Source organism: Dendrobates tinctorius, unplaced genomic scaffold (assembly GCF_039654945.1).
Source record: "Dendrobates tinctorius isolate UK_male_01 unplaced genomic scaffold, ASM3965494v1 ptg000020l, whole genome shotgun sequence".
Lineage (NCBI taxonomy): Eukaryota > Metazoa > Chordata > Amphibia > Anura > Dendrobatidae > Dendrobates > Dendrobates tinctorius.
The window spans coordinates 55,138,762-55,164,487 of NW_027361688.1; the positions used below are offsets into that span (position 1 = coordinate 55,138,762).

The window sequence follows — 25,726 nt, forward strand, 5'->3', positions numbered from 1 at the left end:
CATGCAGCTGGAGCTTACGTCATGCACGAATATAATCATTGAAGAAGGTTCAGAACCTAACCATAATTCCTAAAACCTTGTAATTTTTTATGTTTTGCATAATACACATTGTTTATTTTTTTCTAATGATTTAGGTATATTGGACAAGGTAAGGGTGTAATCTATTTAGTGTGAATCAGGAAAAAAGGGTGAGGTTCTTAAAGGACAGGTCCCCTCACTTTCTAAGGTATTTGCCACTTCAACCCTGGAAATGGTTACGTTCGTAAGAGATGGATTGAATGTCAGGTAGAGTCAAACGGTGCTCTTTCCCGCAGTCGACAGGTAATGTGACATCACTCCCTACTTAAGAAATTTTGACTTGCCTAGTGAAGATCTGCAAATCTATCAATGGAAGAACTTTATCAGCGATTTTCAATCAAGACTACAGGAGAAGTGTTGTTCCTAAGCTGAGCAAAGTCATTCCTGAGTTATGGTGGCAGGTCTTCTTTAAAACCTTACAAATATACATATAGATTCATAAAATGACAGCAAAGTTCTTTTGATATTTATTTTCATCGTGTCTACAAATAAAATACAAAAGAAGGGACCACCAAATAGTTTTTGAAATAAGAAAGATTTTATTGTGTAATTTGAAATCAAAAAGATGAACATCAGTTAATTAAAAATCAACACTACTTCACCTTTTCACAAGTGTACAAAAAGAAATAAATATATGGATTTACATTCAACAGTTAAGGTCAGCTATAACTGATAGTAGCATTTTGCATTCACATACACAAGCACAGAATAAATATATGTTGGACTTTCTTAGGAGCATAGGAGCATTTGTTTTTATTTGCAGTGTGATACACTTGGCAGTTCATGTACTTTTCTAAGAAAGGCAAAAATGAAACCAAAACCCATTTGTGAGATGCAGCAACCCACAAAAAGTAATATCAATATATACAGATTATGTCATCTGTAAGTATATATGTGACATTTTCATATGATGGAAAGTTTGCAGTAAAGTTAAGTTTCCAGAGATATTAGTGTAAGTGTGCAGATTTACAGTAAGCTTTTTTTTGTATATCATTAACACATGCAATGTTTGGCCACGTGGTGATCGGATAGAAGTCAAGTGGTGTTGAGTGAACAATACAATATACAGGATTTCGCAAATTCTGCGATTATTGTGAAAGTGTCACTGAAAAACAAGCTGGCCTTCAGAAAAGACCTATTTATATCATTCACAAATATACAGCATATTGTACAAAAGTTTTAGTTGAAAAAAAGTCTCCTTGTCGAAGGAAATTATTTTTTTCTGTGCATGTCCTCTCACATTTTTTTATTATTTTCTTTTTTTTTAAAGTACAGCACAAGGTCTACATCGAGTTTTACATATCAGTAAGTAGTAACTAGCAACATGGCGAATTCACAAACATTAATTATCTTAAGTCATCTAAGGTATGAGAGAGGTTTTAATATACAGCTAATGTAACTGTTACAGATAGATGTCTATTGTTATTTATCTTTTTGTCTAAATTGGCAAAGACATCTAATCAAAAATGGCCTCCACTAATCAAGTTAGCACCACATGTTAATCATTACACTTATGTTTTTTACAGAATCTTATCTGTATTTTACAAGTTTGCAGTTCCTAAATGTGTGGCCCACTTATTTAATTTTTTGACATTTGCTTTACATATGCCAGAAATGCCTCTTTCACACTTCAGTCTTTTGACGTCAGTTGCAAACCGTCAGTGTGAAAAACGGATCCGCTTCCACTTCGCAAAAAACGGATGCACCGGATCCGCATTTTGGACGGATCCGCTGCAGCCACCAGTGTATGAAATTTAAAGGAACGGAAGTCTGGAAAAAGGAGAGAGAGAGAATTTTTTTCGGTGCCAGAACGTCTTTTGGGTTTAAATTACATGAATGGAGCTCTTCCGGGCATGCTCAGTATAAAAAAGCAGAATCTGTTTGCGGATTCCGTCAATTGACGGCTTGCAACGGATCCGTCGCCCATAGGCGTCCATTATAGCACATGGCAGACAGCGACGGATCTGTTGCTATCCGCCATTTCAACGCACATAAAAAACGTTTCAATGTCCGTCCACTCCAGACAGCGGACGCCAAAATTATGATGGATCCGTCAATAAATGGATGCAACGGACGACCATCCGTCACTAATGTAAGTCTATGGGAAAAAAATGGATTCCGCCAAAAAAAATGGCAGACCCGTTTTTTTCTAAAAACGGCGGATTTCAACTGACGTCAAAAGACTGAAGTGTGAAAGAGGCCAAAGAAACACAAATTCCAATTCTTTATAGAAGCCCTGTAGCACCTGACGGGTATATCTGATGCAATTTTATATTCTTTTTTTAATGCAATCTTTGCATTTTAAAAATGATTGATCTAAAGAGACCAATTAAGGAAAATAAAATTTAAGGCTAATCTGTCACCAGCTTTCTGCCAACTAATCTGAGAGTCGCATAAAGTAGAACAAGAGGCTTTGATTCCAGTGATGTATCACCTACTGGGCTGCTGTCTGTATTTTTATTAAAATCACAGCTTTATCAGCAGTATATTATAACTAGAACACTAGTAAACCTGCTTCCATGTAGTCCTCTATATTCATGAGCTCTATATTACCCTGCTCCCACTACTGATTGGTAGTTTTCTGCCTATGCATTGTGTACACAGAAAGCTGCCACTCAATGGTGTGGGTGGAGTTATACACGACTCAGCATTCAGAGAACTGCTCGATGTGCAGCAGATAAAATTAATTTTATCCAAAGCCTGGCCAAGTAAGTGATAGATCACTAGAATCAGTGTCTAATGCTGACTACAGATGAGTTACCAAAAACTTAGCGATAGTTTCCTTTTATGATATATCATAATATACATTTTAAAATTTATAAATTCAATAATTACTTTGAAAGTGTACTAAATTATAAAAATCAAAAATAGAAAATTAAAATAGTTAAAATTTCTTTAAAAAATAAAGATTATTTATTTTTTTAAGCATTTCAAAGAAAAGGGTAATAAAAGTTACGTAACTGGATTCAACTGCCTCAACGTGTCTAACTGAGAACAAAGTCTTCTATAGCAAATAGATAATGTATCGCAAATGATGATTTATTTATATGTTTGCATTTTTATTTCTTCTAATTTCTTCACATAAGGCTAGGGTCACATGACTGATTGTCTCTCAACTGAGAAAATAGGTCCGAATATGCCAATCAGACTCTGACCAGAGTAGGATCTGATTTTCTCAGATGAGAAGATGGAAAAAAAAATCTCTATGTCATCCATTCTGTCATTTGGTGAAAATCGGCCTGCACTCAGAAGACAACAAAGTGTAGTCTGCTGATTTCCATGGACTCACTGATTTGCATGGCCAAGTGCAATCCGATTTAAGGATGAAAATTGTGGATGCTGCTATTTTTAACTTATTCAGACTTAACCTAAAAAAATCGGACATGTGCATGGATCCATAGAATAACTTTGGTCTGAGTGTGATCCGATGTTTTGCTGGATCGCACCCGGACAGAAAATACGGTCATCTGCATGAACCCTATGTATGTTTATAACAAGATGGAAAGTGCATGGTACGCAACTGATTTGCAAATATAATTAAAACAAGGTAGTAGCAATTATTGCATGGAAGTCGTAGAGATCTACTTCAGTACAGATTATTGTACACTATTGTTTTTTTATGAATTTGTAAAATATTGAGAATAAGTAGTAACTTAACATTGTTCGCTGTCTTACCTTAAATATGTCTTATTAGTTAATGTGAACCCCAATTTTATATAATATCAATATATAGTACAATGTATTTTAAAGAATAAATTCCTTTTTTGTCACATACATTATTTGAAATACAGCATTACAATACACTGATTTACACAATGATTGTGACAACTTAGTCAACAGAAATTGACAATGCCGCACCAGCAGTTCAACATTCTCAATAATGCATTGTTCACTTGTATCATAATTTAGTTAGGGTGTAGGTAAGAAAATACTTCAAAGATATTATATATGATGCTAAAGATGTTAATATACATAATACCAAAACTAGGTGATGAATCAACGGTCATAAAAATGTGAGCGGGAAAAGAAGAATCTCAGATAGCATCGTTCAAGTTGGACTTTTGTTGGCCAATGAGGCAACAAATGTTTACAAATCTGGTATACCAATTGGTGTATGTGAATGATAATGATTGTTTGTAGTTTGGCATGGGTTGGTTTCACCTAAACAGATGACAATTGCATGTTATAATTGAAATCAGTCATTTCTGCTAACTTTTATTTAATGAGTATGGGGTCTTAAGGGGTGGTCCAAGACCTAAAAGATGTAATCTAAATATCTATTTTTACATCTTAATCACTTTTGTAATTTGCTATATTGTAAAAGACCCTACACTTCCGCCTATCCTGCTAATCCCTGAATGTGTCTTTTTACTTTACTTTCTGTGATCTTTTGTTTGAGGAGGGTGTCAAATGATGCGTCATCAGAAGATTGTGGCTGCATTCATTTTCCAACAGCATTTATCATCTCACCTGAAAAACAATGTCATCAAGGCGTACCACTATGGTAATTTATTTGTTTCATTGCCACTCTCTGAAGATGTTCTGAATTCATGGGACTGATAGACATTTTAAGATAAGTGGCCAAGATACAGACACTCTGCTTTTCCTCCCATAAGCCACAGCTTCTTGCTGCAAAATGAGATGTCACCAGGGGCGGTAATAGAAGCAGGGTAAGTGATAGAAGCACCGCCTTACATCTCTTATCACCACACTTAAACAAATCGTCATCAGGGGGCAGCACTTGTATCACTCACAGTGTCCCTTATCATTTTGAAACAAAGTTAATGAGTGACTGTGAGGCATACAGTTGTATGTGCCAGTACTAAACATTTAATCAATACATTGGAAGTATTCTTTACATCTGTACTAAACTTTAAATATAGCAGGGTGCGAACAGAGCATAACTTAGTTGTCAAAAAAAGACACAAAATGCATCAAGCAATCTGCATCCCACTCCACATTGTAAGATATTATTTGGCACCAGCCTTCCAATGTACTATTCAAAAGGCTATTAAAATGTAAGCTCAGTACTAATATCTCATTATGTCTGAATAGTTACATTTGTTTAAGTTTTTTTTATTTTATTATAATTTGCCTTTTTTTAATTTCAGGAAATTTCTATGTACAGATTTTTTTCATGGGCAAACACCCATATATGGTAGTAGACTAACTATATTGATTCCTGAGGAATTCCTTTAAATGTAACATTTTCACTCTTTTTTTCAAAGTTTTTTTTAAATATAATGAAGATAATAATGTAAATGATGGTGTTTACTGATATAGAGTTTTAATGTACAATAGTGCTAATTTAGATAATCTCGTTATCTGTAATATTTGGAATGATATGAATTTTATTGACCTATTTACTTAGTGATTCCTCTCTGTTTTACTCCATTTTTGCCCCGAGTTAAGCCCCCGTTACACATAGCGATATCGCTAGCAATATCACTGTAACGTCACCGATTTTGAGACGTAGCAGCGATATTGCTAGCGATATCGCTATGTCTGATACTTACCTCTGACCGGCTCCCCCGCTGCTCATCGCTGGTCGCGCGAGAACGTCCTGGATCATTTCTCATCGGGCACTTCCTGCTGGGCTTCCTGTGGCACCGACGAGCGACGCGTGGACGCGGGCAGGAGGACGTCAGGATCGCCGTGTCTGACAGGTAAGTAGCGACCCCCGACCGCTGTTATGTCGCTGGTGAGATCTGCCTGTGCGGCAGCTCACTAGCGACCACTTAGCGATGCACCAGTGATCCATATCGTTGTAGGGATCGCTGGTGCATCGCTAAGTGTAACGGTACCCTTACTTCTTTCATATGGCTGAAATCTATACTGTCATCTTCTTTCATGGCTAACAGGATATAATGCATTTTCTGTACAATACATGGTAACTATTTACAGAGACGTGGGTGTTAACAGTCACTTACTATAATATATGCACAAACTGCCACTGTGTTCTTTGGATGTGAGAGACAATAGCCTAGTGTCATATGGTTAAACATTTGACATAATAAAGCTTTAAGACATAATCTGGTAAATAATATAGACATATATGTATAGATTTCCAGGCTTGAATGTTGCAGTCTTTTTGTTCTTAGGAAGGTGCATTAACAATAGGAAGAAATTTAACTTTGTTGCTACATTATTTCTTACAAAAATGGGATTATAATTGGCTTCGATCTCCTTTCATTGATCATTGTCGGTCGAATTATTTCCTTTCTCTTGGTTCTTGTTTCCCTTCTTCTTCTTCTTTTTCTTCTTAGTCTCTTCTTTTTTGCCAAAGGTTATAAAGTTACTTTTATGACCTTGGGCTGAAGGTTGATCCTGGCGGATCGAAATGATGGCTGGGGATCCTGGGATAATAAAATTCTCCGGAAAATCTGGTGGTATTGGTGGTACTGGTTGTTTTTGATTGCCAGGTCCATATTTGAAGGTCCAGCTGTTGCAATTCACACCAGCTCCTACAGGGGGAGACACTTCTCCTCCTTCTGGTTCTGCAAAAGTTAAAGATGTAAATTTTATTTAATATAATCATGTAAGTATACAGGTATAACTTTACACAACTTTAGACAAAGCTAAGAAATCCTTGACTAAAAGTTTTAAGAATTATGGGGATTATTTTGAACAACATTTACATAACATAATTACAATTTTGATACTATCAAGATAACGGCGGAGAAGACACTGGTGGACCTATCTAGACTTGCACAAGATCGATCTTCCTACAGTTCATCCATCAAGTCGTCATGGATTGAGATCAAACTGAAGGATGTTCAAAATAATAATAACATAAAATAACATTTAATCTTTATAGACTTTATAGTACTAGTCAGCAGATGTAAAATTGATGAGGAGTGAATCTGTCAAAATTCAAAATAAGCAATTAATTTAAATTTGCCAAGGAAATTTCATTTGGATCAATTTTTTTTCAATGAAAATCTAGTATACTTTATTATGCTCTGAGATCTCTGTCTACAGACTCTAGAATACAAAAAATATACTAATTAAAAAAAATATATGACATGACCTGAATAGTCCTTAAAGGCATATTCTCGCCTCTAAGATCCTATCCCAATACATAGTAGGTGTAATAATAATAATATTCATTAATACCTCCAATTAGAAATGTTGTATAGTTTTCCTGATTCGCTATGCCTCTTTCCTCATTTGCAGGCATTGCAAGACCTTAGCTATCCATGGTTATATATAGTGTAAGAGCATGTAGCAGAGTTGTGTGCATCTAATGTGCATCTAATGTGCATGTAGCAGAGCTGCGTATGTCTATATGTGCATGTAGTGTTCATGTAACAGATCTGAGTCTATATACATGTAGCAGGGCTGTGTATGTCTATATGTGCATATGTAACTCCTTTTGGATAAGAGATTTAAACCAGGCTTACTGTGCCTGCTGAGACCAGGAAAAAATCACCACTTGAGAAGTTTAACTATTTATTCCCAACGCGTTTCAAAGTGAAAAAACCACTTCTTCTTCAGGGGATGACATATAGTCATCCCCTGAAGAAGAAGTGTTTTTTTCACTTTGAAACGCGTTGGGAATAAATAGTTAAACTTCTCAAGTGGTGATTTTTTTCCTGGTCTCAGCAGCGCACAGTAAGCCTGGTTTAAATCTCTTATCCAAAAGGAGTTATATTGGCGGTCACATCTGTGAACCTTCGGGGGTGCAGCAGGCTGACATTGATTTACATGCTTTTATCCCCCCTGGAAAAGGTGAGTAGATTCCAATGAATTTATTCTAGTTTCCACCCAGATAAGACCCTATTGCGCTTTTTTCTTTCCTTAGTTTTATTCTATATGTGCATATGTGGCAGAGCTGTGTGAATGTTTATGTACATATGTAACAAAGCTGGGTGTTTATATATGCATATGTAGCAGAGCTGTGTGTAAGTATATGAGCATATGTAGCAGGGCTGTATATGCCTAAATGTGAATATCTAGAAGAGCTGTGTGTCTATAGGTGCATATGTAGTAGAGATGTGTGTCTATATATGCATATATAGCAAACTCGGTGCGCATGTATATGTGTATATGAAGAAAAGCTAGGTTTGTACATTATGTGCATATGTAGCAGGGCTGGGTATGTCTATATGTGCATATGTAGCAGAGCTGTATGTGTATAATACACACACTGGAGAGAAGCACTAACATTAGATTTATTACCTCCATATTCTATCCTAGTACATTAAAATTAGTGATAATGACCCCTCCACTTTACACCACCAGGGAAGTTTTAAATAACAGGAAAAAAGTTTTTCCCATTTTCTTCTGCTTAATCATGAGGTGCATCTTATAGTACAAATAATAAAGTATTTGGCTGTGGTCAGAAGGCCGTATGTTCTCTCATTGGTTTTCATTATGCTAGTGACACTCGGCTCATACTCTGTCAGTGCAGATCTACACTGCCCCATAGTATAACACTGGTCCGAGTGCTGTCCGATAATACATTAGATAGCACTCGGCCGTGTTATATGCTCGTGTGTGTGAGACCTACACTACCGTTCAAAAGTTTAGGGTCACTTAGAAATTTCCTTATTTTTGAAAGAAAAGCACAGTTTTTTAAAATTAAGATAACATTAAATGATTCAGAAATACACTCTATACATTGTTAATGTGGTAAATGACTATTCTAGCTGTAAACGTCTGGTTTGTAATTCAATATCTTCATAGGTGTATAGAAGCCCATTTACAACAACCATCACTCCAGTGTTCTTATGGTACTTTGTGTTTGCTAACTGTGTAAGAAGGCTAATGAATGGTTAGAATACCCTTGAAAACCCTTGTGCAAGTATGTTAGCACATCTGAAAACAGTTTGGCTGATTAGAGAAGCTATAAACCTGTCCTTCCTTTGAGCTAGTTGAGAATCTGGAGCATTACATTTGCTGGTTCCATTAAACTCTCAAAATGGCCAGAAAAAAGAACTTTCATGTGAAACTCAACAGTCTATTCTTGTTCTTAGAAATGAAGGCTATTCCATACAAGAAATTGCCAAGAAACTGAAGATTTCCTACAACGGTGTGTACTACTCCCTTCAGAGGAGAGCACAAACAGGCTCTAACCAGAATAGAAAGAGAAGTGGGAGGCCCTGCTGCACAACTGAGCAACATTACATTACATTAGAGTCTGAAGTTTGAGAAATCAACACCTCACAGGTCCTCAACTGGCAGCTTCATTAAATAGTACATGCAAAATGCCAGTGTCAACTTCTACAGTGAAAAGGTGACTCCGGGATGCTGGCCTTCAGGGCAGAGTGGCAAAGAAAAAGCCATATCTGAGACTGGCTAATAAAAGAAAAAGATTAATATGGGCAAAAGAACACAGACATTGGACCGAGGAAGATTGGAAAAAAGTGTTATGGACAGATGAATCCAAGTTTGAGGTGCTTGGATCACACAGACGAACATTTGTGAGATGCAGAACTGAAAAGATGCTGGAAGAGTGCCTGACGCCATCTGTCTAGCATGGTGGAGGTAATGTGATGGTCTGGGGTTGCTTTGATGCTGGTAAAGTGGGAGATTTGTACAAGGTAAAAGGGATTTTGAATAGGAAAGGCTATCACTCAATTTTGCAACACCATGCCATACCCTGTGGACAGCGCTTGATTGGAGCCAATTTCATCCTACAACAGGACAATGACCCAAAGCACACCTCCAAATTATGCCAGAACTATTTAGAGAAGAAGCAGGCAGCTGGTATTCTATCTGTAATGGAGTGTCCAGCACAGTCACCAGATCTCAACCCCATTGAGCTGTTGTGGGAGCAGCTTGACCATATGGTACGCAAAAAGTGCCCAAGCCAAACCAACTTGTGGGAGGAGCTTCTGGAAACATGGGGTGAAATTTCTCCAGATTACCTCAGAAAATTAACTGCTAGAATGCCAAAGGTCTGCAATGCTGTAATTGCTGCAAAGGGAGAATTCTTTGACAAAAGCAAAGTTTGAAGGAGAAAATTATTTCAAACAAATATCTTTTTTTTCTAACCTTGTCAATGTCTGGTCTAGATTTTAAATTAATTTGGCAATTCATTTGATTAATAAAAGTATGAGTTTTCATGGAAAACGCAAAATTGTCTGGGTGACCCCAAACTTTTGAACGGTAGTGTATATATTAGGCTATCATAGTGAGAACCGCTCTTTTGTCCTGGAAACTCCTGGAACGCCTGGTCCACTCCTGTCTTATCCGCTATCTCTTTGATAACTCTCTTCTCGACGCTCTCTAATCTGGTTTTCGCTCTTTACACTCTACTGAAACTGCCCTCACTAAAATCTCTAATGATCTACCAACAGCTAAATCAAATGGTCATTACTTCATGCTAATTCTCTTGGATCTCTCTGCAGCATTCAACACTGTGGATCATCAGCTCCTCCTCACTATGCTCCGTTCCACTGACCTCAAGGACACCGTTCTCTCCTGGTTCTCCTCCTATCTCTCTGACCGCGCCTTTACTGTATCTTTTGCTGGCTCCTCCTCCTCTCATCTTCCCCTTACTGTTGGGGTTCCTCAAGGATCAGTCCTAGGCCCTCTCCTCTTCCCTTTGTACACTGCCCCTATTGGTCAAACAATCAGTACATTTGGTTTCCAGTACCATCTCTATGCTGATGACACCCAATTATATGCTTCTTCACCTGACATCACGCCTGCCTTTCCAGAAAACACCAGCGATTGTCTAAACACTGTGTCTAACATCATGTCCTCACTATATCTGAAACTGAACCTGTCAAAGACTGAACTCCTTGTGTTTCCTCCCGCTACTAATGTACCTATACCCGACATTGCCATTTCCGTGTGTGGTTGCACTATTACTCCCCAGCAACATGCCCGCTGTCTTGGGGTCATGCTTGACTCCGAGCTTTCCTTTGTCCCCCACGTACAATCACTGGCTCGCTCTTGTTATCTGCACCTTAAAAACTTTTCTAGAATTCAACCTTTTCTTACTTTTGACTCCGCAAAAACTCTTTCTTTTTCTCTTATTCATTCTCGTCTCGACTATTGTAACTCTCTTCTAATCGGTCTCCCTCTTACCAAACTATCCCCCCTCCAATCTGTCTTGAATGCTGCTGCCAGGATCATATTCCTCACCAATCGTTACACTGATGCCTCTACCTTGTGCCAGTGATTACACTGGCTACTCATCCACTCCAGAATCCAGTAAAAACTTATTACCCTCACCCACAAAGCTCTCCATGGCTCAGCACCACCCTACATCTCCTCCCTTGTTTCAGTATACCATCCTACCCACGCCCTCCGTTCTGCTGATGACCTGAGGTTAGCATCCTCAATAATCAGAACCTCCCACTCCCGTCTCCAAGACTATACATGTGCTGCGCCATTTCTTACGAATGCACTTCCCAGGTCAACACGATTAGTCCCCAATCCCCACAATTTTAAGTGTGCCCTGAAAACTCATTTATTCAGACTGGCCTACCGCCTCAACACATTAACCTAATCTATCCCTACAGCCAAAAGTTTTCACCATAACCAGGTTCCCTGCATCATGTTCCCACATGCGTTATGCATCCATTAGTCCTCTGTGTCTGTACTGTTACACACTTAACATTATGGCTGGTCCATACAATCAGGGCAACTGTTACCACCCACCTTTCGTGTCTCCCTTTTTTCCTCAGATTGTAAGCTTGCGAGAAGGGCCCTCATTCCTTTTGGTATCTGTTATGATCTATGTGATTATTGTTATGCTGTAACGTCTATTGTCTGTACAAGTCCCCTCTGAAATGTAAAGTACTGCGGAATATGTCGGCGCTATAGAAATAAAATGTATTATTATTATTTTGTCGAAGAAATAAATCACAAGGGACCTCTCTTTCTCATATTTACAAACCCTAGTAGTGCATCTGAAAATAGGTTTCTCAGATAGAATATAATCAAAAGAATATGGAAAGTATACCAAAATATCTAGATAATAATTGATAATTATTGTCTTCTTCTTTGAATTTATAATTGGTATTAATTCTATTTTATGTTCTTTAGTTAGAAAAATAACATAATTACATGGTAAATAGATTAGTTCATGTCAAAACACAGACATATGGTTCTAGCATTACAACTATAACCCTCTGTAATTAATATTATTATATAATGATTTACAAAATTAGGGCATGTAAACTGCTATATTTTCGGGCACTGAAAAGAGGACACTGCAAATCCTAATCCAACACAGAGTTAACCAGATTTGCTTATGAGCTCAGCTTTATCTGTCTTTTCAGGAAATTAAACTTCTGTCTGGTTTACCACAGGACATTACAGATCTTTATCTGTCAATTGAAGCATTGTTGGTAGCTTCAATGCATCTGATTCTCCATAGGTCTAATAAAATCTCTGTCAAAACTTATTGAGGTCATACAAAGAGTAATAACATTTAATAGGTAAGGCTTATCTATCTACAAAAAACTAGAAGGAGACAGAAGTTTGATATTAAAATGTGTTTCCACTTTGGAGCAACTTTTTTTTTTTACATATGTATTATTAACATAATGGTTTTATGGAATAAGGAATCCTGGAGTTTATTAGCCTTAGATTGCAAAGTTCCAGAGGGACAGGTGGTATAGACTTGTGATGGTTCATAAGAAAGGACAATGCTTTAGGGCTCAGACTACTATATTATGGCTCTGTAAAGACTCTAGTGCCATACGGCATGGACATAAGTCTACGGTGTACCTTCCTGAGTTTTTTTTGCTGATCGATGCCATATGATTAGGGTATGTGCGCACAATGTATTTTTCAGGTGGATTCCGCATGAAATCCTCCTGCAAAAACATCTCAAAAATGGTGCAAAAAAATTAACATGGTGCACAGCAATACAAAAATGACATTTCTGTGCACATGGTCCATCCCTTGCTACTTCTTTTAACCACTTGAGGGTTAGGAAACAATGAAGCAGTTAAAAGAAGTAGCATGGTCATTCTTTGGGTGACTTCTGCCAGCAAGATGCTGGCTAGTCATAGTTTAAACTATAGTGAAATGACGCCAGCGGCACAAAAAGTACAGCAAAAAAGCCAGCAAAGCCGATTCAGGAAAAAGACCAACAGCTCTTTCTGGAAGCAGCTTTGCCTTTAAAAACACTGCCGTTCTGCTGTTTTCTTAAATGGGTTATCCATCCTTATGGTACACATCTACAGTACAAGCGCTGTGAAGATTCTCCTGTGCTAGCAGCCGGAGCGACGGGCATGTGACCACAAGTATGTGATTTGCAGACTAGACGTGTGCAGACTCAGTCCATGCAAGTGTGTTGAGCGAGGCCAGACAAGTCTAGTCAGAATGTGATCAGAAGTATGCAAATTGCATACTTACAGTCACATGACCACCTTGCCGGAGTATCCTCATAGCGCACAGTGCTGAACGATTGCAGACTTGCACCCAAAAGCCGGAAAACAGCTGTGTGCACATAACCTAAACACAATAGAAAATAGTAGATTGCTCCTTTGGTTATTTCATGAATTTGCTCTCCACTAGAAGCATTGGCTACATGGACATTACCATCAGTGTTCAGACAGCAACTACAATTAGGCTGAGAACAATAACATGCACAAGGGTAAAATGAAAGACCACCTCTAGTATTCAAAGAGCATCAAAGCCACTAGTCCATTGAGGGATACAACAGCTTTTGTGCATGTGAAATATATGAGAAAGGAAGCAAAATCTTGGGATCCTCTTACATTTTGGGAAGTGCATTATCACTGTTTTAGAACCTAGGTGGCTCCTGGTTCACTGTTTGCTGTCTTATATGGTATATGAGTGTTTTCCCGTTACTTTGGATCCATATTAGGCTCCTCTTGTGTTTGTTCATGGTTTCTTCAAATATTGAACAAATATCTAGATGTGGTAGAGCACACACAATGATGATACTCTATGGAGGGAGTGGGTAAATGCTGGTTATACTCCCCTGGTGGAGTTGTGACAGGAAAAACAGCTACTGCTACCGTGTGGTTGGTGGCTCACTACTGGAGTAGACCAATTCTTCAACAATGATGATAATAAGATTTTTCTCTCATTTAATGAAGACACCAGTACAGCGTTGAAATGCGCTATAAATAAATAACCCTTACCATTATTGTTCAAGGATCAGTTTACCCTAGCAGCGCAGCCCACCTAATGGGTTTTATCCAACTGGATCCACTCTTCAGATATGTCTGATGAAGAGACCTAAATAGTCTCAATCGCTTACAATTTCTCATCACCCATACAGTTTGCCATTCCTTTAGGGTTAGGTTATCAGTATTGTTCTACTGGACAAGTCCTTTAACTATCAGAAGGGTATGTTTGCACATTCAGTTTTTTTATGCAGATTTAGAAGCCAAAGCCAGGAATGGTTTATACATGGAGAAATAGATCCTTCTCCCTTCTTTCAATCCTTCAATCAATCAATAGTTGCATATTTTGGAATAGTTGCAATTTAAACAACAAAAAAGCTGAGAATTTGACATGAACCTAAAGCAGAAAAAAACAGTTGTTTCCTGATATTCCTGGTACAATTACACACAGGCTAGATTTCCCTGTAATTATTTGGAACGCGTCCGGTTCTTAATGTATTCATTCATCAGATCTACACGTAGAGAACAGATGCAGGGTTGTCTATTTTTAGTATGCCCTTTCCATATGAATTCTCGCTGTGCCAGCAGCACTCTTTGCTTTTTTTTATCTTCCCCATTCAGATTATCCACTAATGGTAACAAAATGCAATCTAGTAGGGATTAAAGCTTTACTTTTTAGCTGCATTATAAAATATGTATTATTTTGTGATTTAATCTGAAATGTTTGTCTGACAGAGTCTATCTATCACACAGGCTTTCTCTGCAGAAAAACTGCCCCACCCTCCATTCATTCACCAATGCATACAATTCCGGTCATTGCTTTTCTCAATGAACAGATTCTATTAAATGGCTTCTACCTCAAGCTCGCACAGTACCATAGACATAGAAAAATTCAGTAAAAGCTTGTAGATGACCTAAGTTACACATTAATGCTCAAGATAAACATCAAATGAATGAGCACAATGTTGTCTAATAAGCCTGTCCTCTGGTTATCGTTACGTCGCCTCATTTAGCAGCATCATCCTCATCAGACAAGGCGATTGAGAGCATGACCTTGCCCCTAACACTGATTACTGTGGACTTGGCACAGACAGTGCAGAAGCTTTTCATAAAGGCATTTGGAAAGGCAAACATTTCAAGAGTTAACTCTAAAAAAAACAGACACAGTGGATAAGCAATGATCTGGAAGGAAACCTGAATTCTTAAGCAGCTCTAGTACTCTGCGTCTGAACATTGCCCAGTTCACAAGTTCAGGATGGTATTATATTTAGAATAATCCTCATGGGCCATATTCTCCATTAGAGAAATTACAGACACAAAAAAACTGTAAAATAAGATGATTATCTACTTGATTGTCTGTCTTTTTCTGCTGCATGGAGATCTTCATATGTTAAGATTTCTTATTTTACTAGATTTCTTGTGCTGATCAGGACATATAATCCTTAAGATCCACATGAACATTCATTTTAACTACGGTAGTGATCTTCCCTACTTTTTTTTTATAATATCTCTGGATAAAGGAATAAGGCAATGTCACACAGTTCTAGAAGTTTCTACTCGGATTTTCACAAAATTGTGGCCAGTTTTACAAAACTATTGCATTTTTGGTGTGGTGCTTCTATATTTTAGCATATTTAAGTTATGTGCACATGGCGTCTTTTTCACACAGATTCCGCCAGGAACCAGCATGAAAAAATGCTCTATAAATGTTAAAAAGAACGAACCTATGCAAAGCAATGTCAGAACGACTTGCTACACATATATTCTGTCTCTTGTGAATTCTTTTAATCACTTCAGGCTTCGAAAGTTGTGACGTGGTGAAATGAAGTGACCGCTCCATTCTTCAGGAAACTTCGGCTAGGAAGCCATCACTATATTATATATAGTTAGAAAAAATGGAAGAGCAAATGCAATCAAGTGGGTGCACAGGCCTCCCGGCAACTAATCCATATACTTGCCAAATATACAGGAATAAAAAATGGGAAGCAGCACTCCAGATTTAGCAAAAAAATGTAAGAGTGGACTTTATTAGGCCCACATGGCATGGTGCAATGTTTCGGCTTCAAAAGCCTTTTTCAAGCAGTTATATACAGCCCTAGCAAAAAATAAGAAACCACCACATCAAAACCCTGTCATAAGCAGCCCATTCTCCAGACCTGAACCCCATTGAAAATCTCTGGAATGTAATCAAGAGGATGATGGATAGTCACAAGACATCAAGCAAAGAAGAACTGCTTAAATTTTGGTGCCAGAACCAGTGTGAAAGACTGGTGGAAAGCATGCCAAGACGCATGAAAGCTGTTTTTAAAAATCACGGTTATTCCACAAAATATTGATTTCAGAACTCTTCCTGAGTTAAAACATTAGTATTGCTGTTTCTAAATGATTATGAACTTTTTTCTTTGCATTATTTTAGGTCTGAAAGAACTGTATTTTTTTTCATTTTTCCATTTCTCTTTGTCAGAAAAAAATAAATTTTTTGCTTGGAAATTCAGAGACATGTTGTCAGAAGTTTATAGACTAAAAGAACAATTTACATTTTACACAAAAATATACCTATAAAGAGAAAAATCAGACAAACTGAACATTTGAAAGTGGTCTCTTAATTTTTGCCAGAGCTGTGTATACACAATATACACAGTATATATATATATATATATATATATATATATATATATATATACATACGGTACAGTACAGACGAAAAGTTTGGACACACCTCATTCAAAGAGTTTTCTTTATTTTCATGACTATGAAAATTGTAGATTCGCTCTGAAGGCACCAAAACTATGAATTAACACATGTGGAATTATATAATTAACCCCTTCATGACCAAGCCTATTTTGACCCTAATGACCAGGCCATTTTTTGCAATTCTGACCAGTGTCCCTTTATGAGGTAATAACTCAGGAATGCTTCAATGGATCCTAGCGATTCTCAGATTGTTTTTTCGTGACATACTGGGCTTCATGTTAGTGGTAAATTTAGGTCGACAATTTTTGCGTTTATTTGTGAAAAAATCAGAAATTTGGCAAAAATTTAGAAAATTTTGCAATTTTCAAATTTTGAATTTTTATTCTGTTAAACCAGAGAGTTATGTGACACAAAGTGGTTACTAAATAACATTTCCCACATGTCTACTTTACATCAGCACAATTTTGGAAGCAAAATTTTTCTTTGTTAGGAAGTTATAAGGGTTAAAAGTTGACCAGTGATTTCTCATTTTTACAACAAAATTTACAAAACCATTTTTTTTAGGGACCACCTAACATTTGAAGTCACTTTGAGGGGTCTATATGGCAAAAAATACCCAAAGTGACACCATTCTAAAAACTGCACCCCTCAAGCTACTCAAAACTACATTCAAGAAGATTATTAACCCTTCAGGTGTTTCACAGGAACTAAAGCAAGGTGGAAAGAAAAAATGGACATTTTAATTTTTCCAACAAAAATTTTCTTTTAGCATCAATTTTTTCATTTTAACATGGGCAACAGGATAAAATGGATCCTAAAATTTGTTGGGCAATTTCTCCTGAGTACACCGATACCTCATATGTGGTCATAAACCACTGTTTAGGTGCATGGCAGGGCTCAGAAGGGAAGGAGCACCATTTGACTTTTTGAATGGAAAACATGCTGGAATATTTAGCGGTTGCCATGTTGCGTTTGGAGAGCCCCTGTGTGCCTAAACATTGGAACTTCCCCACAAGTGACCCCATTTTGGAAACTAGACCCCCCAAGGAATTTACCTACATGCATAGTGATCACTTTGAACCCCCAGGTGCTTCATAAATTGATCCGTAAAATAAAAGGATTTTTTTTTTCACAAAAATTTTCTTTTAGCCTCAGTTTTTTCATTTTCACATGGGCAACAGGATAAATTGGCTGGTAAAATTTGTTGGGCAATTTCTCCTGAGTGCACAGATACCTCATATGTGGTCATAATCCTCTGTTTGGGCGCACAGCAGGGTCCAGAAGGGAAGGAGCGCTATTTGACTTTTTGAATGGAAAATTAGCTCCAATCGTTATCGGACACCATGTCGTGTTTGGAGAGCCCTTGTGTGCCTAAGCAGTGAAAACCCCCCACAAGTGACACCATTTTGGAAACTAGACCCCTTATGGAACTTATCTAGATGTGTAGTGAGCACTTTGAACCCCCAAGTGCTTCACAAAAGTTTATAACGCAGAGCAGTGAAAATAAAAAATAATTTTTTTTCCTCAAAAATGATTTTTTAGCATGCCATTTTTTTTTCACCACACCAGGGTAACAGGAGAAATTGGACCACAAAAGTTGTTGTCCAGTTTGTCCTGAGTACACCGATACCCCATATGTGGGGGGGATCCACTGTTTGGGCGCACGGCAGGGCTCAGAAGGGAAGTAGAACCATTTGACTTTTTGAAATGAAAATTACCTCTAATCGTTAGCGGACACCATGTCGTGTTTGGAGAGCTCCTGTGTGCCTAAACATTGGAGCACCCCCACAAATGACCCCATTTTGGAAACTAGACCCCCCTAAGGAACTTATCTAGATGCATAGTGAGCACTTTGAACCCCCAAGTGCTTCACAAAAGTTTATAACGCAGTGCTGTGAAAATAAAAAATATTTTTTTTCCTCAAAAAATTATATTTTAGTGCACATTTTTTTATTTTCACAAGGGTACCAGGAGAAACAGGACCCCAAAAGTTGTTGTCCAGTTTGTCCTGAGTACGCTGGTACCCCATATGTGGGGGGAGATCAGTGTTTGGGCACACGTTGGGGCTCGGAAGGGAAGTAGTGACATTTTGAAATGCTGACTTTGATGGAATGGTCTGCGGGCACCATGTTACATTTGCAGAGCCCCTGGTGTGCCTAAACTGTGGAACCCCCCCACAAGTGACCTCATTTTGGAAACTAGACCACCCCATGGAACTTATCTAGATGTGTGGTGAGCACCTTGAACCCCTAAGTGCTTCACAGAAGTTTATAACGCAGAGAAGTGAAAATAAAAAATCATTTTTTTCCTCAAAAAAAATTATTTTTAGCCAGCAATTTTTTTCCACAAGGGTAACAGGATAAAATGGACCGCAAAAGTTGTTGTCCAGTTTGTCCTGAGTACGGTGGTACCCCATATGTGGGGGGACCACTGTTTGGGCACACGTCGGGGCTCGGAAGGGAAGTAGTGACATTATGAAATGCTGACTTTGAAGGAATGGTCTGCGGGCATCATGTTACATTTGCAGAGCCCCTGGTGTGCCTAAACTGTGGAACCCCCCCACAAGTGACCCCATTTTGGAAACTAGACCTTCCAAGGAACTTATCTAGATGTGTGATGAGCACTTTGAACCCCCAATTGCTTCACAGAAGTTTATAACGCAGAGATGTGAAAATAAAAAATCATTTTTTTCCACAAAAATAATTTTTTAGCCCCCAATTTTTTATTTTCCAAAGGATAACAGGAGAAATTAGACCACCAAAGTTGTTGTGCAATTTTTCCTGAGTACGCTGTTACCCCATATGTTGGGGTAAACCACTGTTTGGGCACACGTTGGGGCTTGGAAGGGAGGGAGCACCGTTTGACTTTTTGAACGCAAAATTGGCTGGAATCAATGGTTGCACCATCTTGCATTTGGAGACCCCCTTATGTGCCTAAACACATGGAAACCTCTCAATTCTAACTCCAACCCTAACCCCAACACACCCCTAACCACAGCCCTAACCCTAACACATCCCTATCCCTAATCCCAACCCTAACCATAACCCTAACCCCAATTCACCCCTAACCCTATCCCTAACCCTAACCCTAATTCCAACCCTAACCTTAATTCCAACCCTAACCCTAATTCCAACCCTAAACCTAGTTCTAACCCTAACCCTAATTCCACTCTAACCCTAATTCCACCTTAACCCTAATTCCAACCCTAACCCTAATTCCAACCCTAACTCTAGCCCTAATTTCAACCCTAACCCTAACCCTAGTGGAAAGGAAAAATGAAAAATTCCAGCGCCAGAAATGGAAAATTAAAAATCCATTTTATTGTGCCAATGCATATTAAAATTCCAGCAGGTACAGCATATCGGTCGGATGACTGCAGAACAACGCGTTTCGACGCCTCAGGTCTTAATCATGTTCATGTTCAGAACATGATTAAGACCTGAGGCGTTAAAACGCGTTGTTCTGCAGTCATCCGACCGATATGCTGTACCTGCTGGAATTTTAATATGCATTGGCACAATAAATGGATTTTTAATTTTCCATTTCTGGCGCTGGAATTTTTCCTTTTTCCTTTCCACTATTGATTGACTGCCTAGTCAGATCCGTGCGCAGGATTTTGATTCTACCAGCAAGGCAGTAAGGTGAGCTGGATTATTTTCTCCTTTTTTTATTTCATAACCCTAACCCTAATTCCAACCCTAACCCTAATGGAAAATTAAAAATAAAAATAATTTCTTTATTTTATTATTTGTTCCTGCCTATGGGGGTGATAAAGGGGGGGTTTATTTAATTTTCATTCTGTTTTGATCACTGTGAGAGTTTATCACAGTGATCAAAATGAATGAATGAATCTGCAGCCGGCGGCCGCACTGCGCATGCACCCACCATTCTCCAAGATGGCGGCGCCCATGAAGCAGGACGGCGGGACATCGGGAGCCGGTGAGTGACATTGGAGGTACTGGGGGGGGTGAGGGTGGGGTCGGGAAGGTGGGGGGAGCAGAGAGAAGGGGAGGGGAGCAGATGATGATGGCGGCGGCACATTGCCGCCGTCAGATGGTATCGGTGGCCGATCAGCCCCATGAGTGGTGGGGGGGTCGGATCTGGGTCTCCAGCCATGTCCGATGCTACTGCAGCATCGGCCATGGCTGGATTGTAATATTTCATCAATTTTCATTGATGGAATATTACTATCGCTCTGATTGGCTCTTTCACTTTTAACAGCCAATCAGAGCGATCGTAGCCACGTGGGGACGAAGCCATGCCCCCTGTGGTGAAGAGCAAAGCCCCCTGTATCTGCGGGTCAGGTGACCTTTTAGTGACCCCTGTCACCCGACCAGCAGGGGGGCTTTGAAGTCATGACGCCACATAGGCATCACTGGTCAGATTGGCACAGGTTTTCATGATGCCTATGTGGCGTCATTGGTCAAGAAGGGGTTAACAAAAAAGTGTGAACCAACTGAAAATATGTCTTATATTCTACGCTCTTCAAAGTCGCCACCTTTTGCTTTGATTACTGCTTTGCACACTTTTGGTATTCTCTTGATGAGCTTCAAGAGGTAGTCACTGGAAATGGTCTTCCAACAGTCTTGAAGGAGTTCCCAGAGATGCTTAGCAATTGTTGGCCCTTTTGCCTTCACTCTGTGGTCCAGCTCACCCCAAACCATCTCGATTGGGTTCAGGTCTGGTGTCTGTGGAGGCCAGGTCATCTGGCGTAGAACCCCATCACTCTCCTTCTTGGTTAAATAGCCCTTACACAGCCTGGAGGTGTGTTTGGGGTCACTGTCCTGTTGAAAAATAAATGATGGTCCAACTAAACGCAAACTGAATGGAATAGCATGCCGCTGCAAGATGCTGTGGTAGCCATGCTGGTTCAGTATGCCTTCAAATTTGAATAAATCCCCGACAGTGTCACCAGCAAAGCACCCCCACACCATCACACCTCCTCCTCCATGCTTCCCGGTGGGAACCAGGCATGTAGAGTCCATCCGTTCACCTTTTCTGCGTTGCACAAAGACATGGTGGTTGGAACCAAAGATCTCAAATTTGGACTCATCAGACCAAAGCACAGATTTCCACTGGTCTAATGTCCATTCCTTGTGTTCTTTAGCCCAAAAAGTCTCTTCTGCTTGTTGCCTGTCCTTAGCAGTAGTTGTCTAGCAGCTATTTTACCATGAAGGCCTTATGCACAAAGTCTTCTCTTAACAGTTGTTGTAGAGATGTGTCTGCTGCTAGAACTCTGTGTGGTATTGACCTGGTCTCTAATCTGAGCTGCTGTTAACCTGTGATTTCTGAGGCTGGTGACTCGGATGAACTTATCCTCTGCAGCAGAGGTGACTCTTGGTCTTCCTTTCCTGGGGCGGTCCTCATGTGAGCCAGTTTCTTTGTAGCGCTTGATGGTTTTTGCCATTGCACTTGGGGACACTTCATTTCTTAAAGTAATGATGGCCACTCGTTTTTCTGTACTCAGCTGATTTTTTCTTGCCATAATACAAATTCTAACAGTCTATTCAGTAGGTCTATCAGCTGTGTATCCACCAGACTTCTGCACAACACAACTGATGATCCCAACCCCATTTATAAGGCAAGAAATCCCACTTATTAAACCTGACAGGGCACACCTGTGAAGTGAAAACCATTTCCGGTGACTACCTCTTGAAGCTCATCAAGAGAATGCCAAGAGTGTGCAAAGCAGTACTCAAAGCAAAAGGTGGCTACTTTGAAGAACCTAGAATATAAGACATATTTTCAGTTGTTTCACACTTTTTTGTTAGTTATATAATTCCACATGTGTTAATTCATAGTTCTGATGCCTTCAGCGTGAATCTACAATTTTCATAGTCATGAAAATAAAGAAAACTCTTTGAATGAGGTGTGTCCAAACTTTCGGTCTGTACTGTATATATATGTTAAGCATTCACTTTCAGATAAACTGCATTAAAACATTACAGAATAGCCAAATTCATATGAGTGTATAAAAATATTTCAATTTTCATCCCCCCAAAATGGATGATTTTTCATCTGTAATGTCATCCGTTTGTTATCTGTATGGCATCTCTATAGCATTTGTTTTATTTTTTATACAGTGAATAAAATTTGCAAGCCCAAAATCAGTTTTCAATGTTAGGAAAGGCAAAGTATCTGTAAAAATCGAATACTATACGGTTGCTTCGTATAGGACCTGATTTTTTTTTCCATGCACCTATAGACTTGAATGGGCGAATCTCATCTAAAATATGGAAGAGACTAATGCATAATGCAATTTTTTTCATGTGGAAATTTGGTTTGTGCAAAAAAAACGGTCATCTGAACAGATTTATCGAACACTGACCCAGTGCTGTCCCCAGTTGTTTTCCCACATAACAATCGGAACGAAATTAAGTCATGTGATCATAGTTAATAACAGTAAGAAAATTCTAAGTTCAGGAAATAAGTGTTAGTATTGTTAGGCGCCAAGTTTCCCCCACTGCACAGGGGGAATCTCAAGCCATGTCCTTTGCGTCTCCCATTCCTCTGCAGTCGCAGAGATTCCTGCTCAGCATCGTCAGTCCCATCATCTTGCCCAGGCTAATGCTAGGTGTCTGGTTGCTCCTTCAGGCTCTGCTGTAACACCATTCTTGAGTCAGCAGCAAGCAGACACTCCAGGGACTGTCTTGTATTTTGCCTACTGAGCATGCCCGTGGGACGACCTCACATTGGAGGTCGGAGGTCACATGCACAGGTCCCGTTCCTGCTCTGATTGGTCCACTGGGAAGGTCCCGGTAGGACACCGCTGTAAAAGAGTCGCATGGCCGCTTGGCCATGCGCTAGTATAGACTCTTATGGGTAGTTGTGTGTGTGAAGATGGATTCATGAGACTGGTGACTGACTCATTATGATCCCCTCCCTTTGGTTGTGTATGGTATAGGGGTTACGGAGTCAGAGTCCGCGCCAGTAGTGGCATAGCCTATGTGCCACAGAACATCCCGCTCTCCACATGAGCATTAGCGCCATATATTGCCATCCAGCACAAGGCACCTCTGCACCACACGAGCAGCAGAATTCCTTACAGTGGCGCCGTGCGCTAGTTAAGCACTTTCCTCCCTGCTCTGGGTGGTTAGTGGTGTCCGCCAGAGCGGTGCAGTTCGCACTTGGTGCAATTAATATTTATATGTTCTCTTGCTGGCTCCGCAGCTGCGGCGCCAAGTGCTAGTGGTCTAGAGGGACTCTAGCCCTGAGTCTCTGGGGCAGAGTTCTGTGACCATTAGCTAGTGCTCACCCAGCCGAGCCCTGTGAGTATTAACAGGCTCCGGCATTTGATTCAGTGGTTCTGTGAGGTAACAGAGTTCACTCCTGTGCACACCGGATCAGCGCACATCCCGACTGTGTTCACTTAGTTCTCCGCCATTACCGAGCAGCAGTTTCCCATCTCTGCACGGTGGACCCCGGGCTGCGAATGCACCTTATTCCATCTTTATTATTTGGTGCGTTCCGCAAGCCCGTAACAAGTATTTTATTAATTTTTGGGATATTTATGATCTTAGGACCATATCATATCAAAATTATATTAAAAAGTACTCTGATAATTATATTTGACAAATGGTGGCTTCATATTTTAGTAAAATCTTTATAACCAATTTGCAGCTGTTTTCCTTTCAACTATTAAAAAAGATGCTTATTGTGCGCAGAAAATTAAAGATGAAGATAATATGTTTTCATAGGGACAAATAATTATATTACCATTTAATAAGGAAATTCTACAGTCAGGGAAAAATCCAACAATAATGCTTTTGTGGATAGGTCTGAAATAGATGAGCTAATTCCAAATTGCTTTAACTATTGATTCACTGCCAGATAAAATGGAACCTGTAATTATTTAACATGCAGGAGCTGATAAAACACAGATGTATCACTTCAACTAATCATTAAAATAATTAAGTGCTATGGAATGTGACCTAAAATCAATATAAGTACATAGGATGTAATTAACTCCAATATAACTGTTTCATTACTGCACAATTTCTGCATGCAGTAAGTATCATTTCATCAGGAAATCATGGGGGAATTAGCTTCCAGACAAATGTAATGTTGTAGGTGTGATTGATCTGTCAAGAATACTATTTTTTTTAAATCCATGAGTATATTTTGGGGATCATTATATTGTTTAGAGGGCTATGTGGAGATAGCATTATACAGCTTAGCGGGCCATGTACTATTTGCAGGTCAATGTGGATGGTCATTACACTGTTTAGAGGGCTGTGTTGGGAGCCTTTATACTGATTTGGAGGGCTTTGTGGTGGGCCATTGTACTGTTTGGGGGGCTATGTGATTTTCATTATGCTATTTGGAGGGTTATCTGTGGCAATTATACTGTTTGGTGGGTTATGTGGGGGAATTCTACTGTGTGTGTTTGCAATTATGCAGTGTAAAAGGTTTTGTAGGATCTGGCATCCTGTGTGGAGGGTATGTGAGGGCCATCTTACTGTATGGAGGCATGTGGAGTGAATTATACTGTATGGAGGGCCATTACACCGTATGGAGTACTATTATACTGTGTGGACGGCCATTATACTGTGTGGAGGCCATCATACTGTGTGGAGGCCATCATACTATGTGAAGAGCTGTGGGGGCCTTATACTGTGTGGGTGGACTGTGTTGTGGCCATCTTCCTATTTGTGAAGGACTGTGGGGTCCACCATACTGTGTTGGAGTCTCTGTGGAGACATTATACTGTGTTGGGTCACTGTCAGGCTATCATGCTTTGTGGCGGGTGGACCTTGGGATTCTCATACTGTCTGAGTGGAAGGTACTATGGAGACATTCACTGTGGGGGAATCATACTGTGTTTGGGGGCACTTTTGTTGGCATCATACTTTATGGGGGGCACGAAAGGGGTATTTTAATGAATTGGCACA

General features: G+C 39.4%; 1 protein-coding gene across 8 annotated transcripts in view; it reads right to left on the reverse strand.

Annotated features, from left to right (window-relative positions):
• Positions 1-594: 594 nt before the first annotated feature.
• LOC141083678 (protocadherin alpha-C2-like) overlaps positions 595-25,726 on the reverse strand; it is a 564,749-nt gene continuing 539,617 nt past the window's right edge. For all 8 annotated transcript variants that reach the window (XM_073568062.1, XM_073568063.1, XM_073568065.1 and 5 more), the window contains exon 4: positions 595-6,575. In XM_073568062.1, the coding sequence (XP_073424163.1) occupies positions 6,268-6,575 (308 nt within the window). In that variant the 3' untranslated portion in view covers positions 595-6,267. The remainder of the gene's footprint in view (positions 6,576-25,726) is intronic.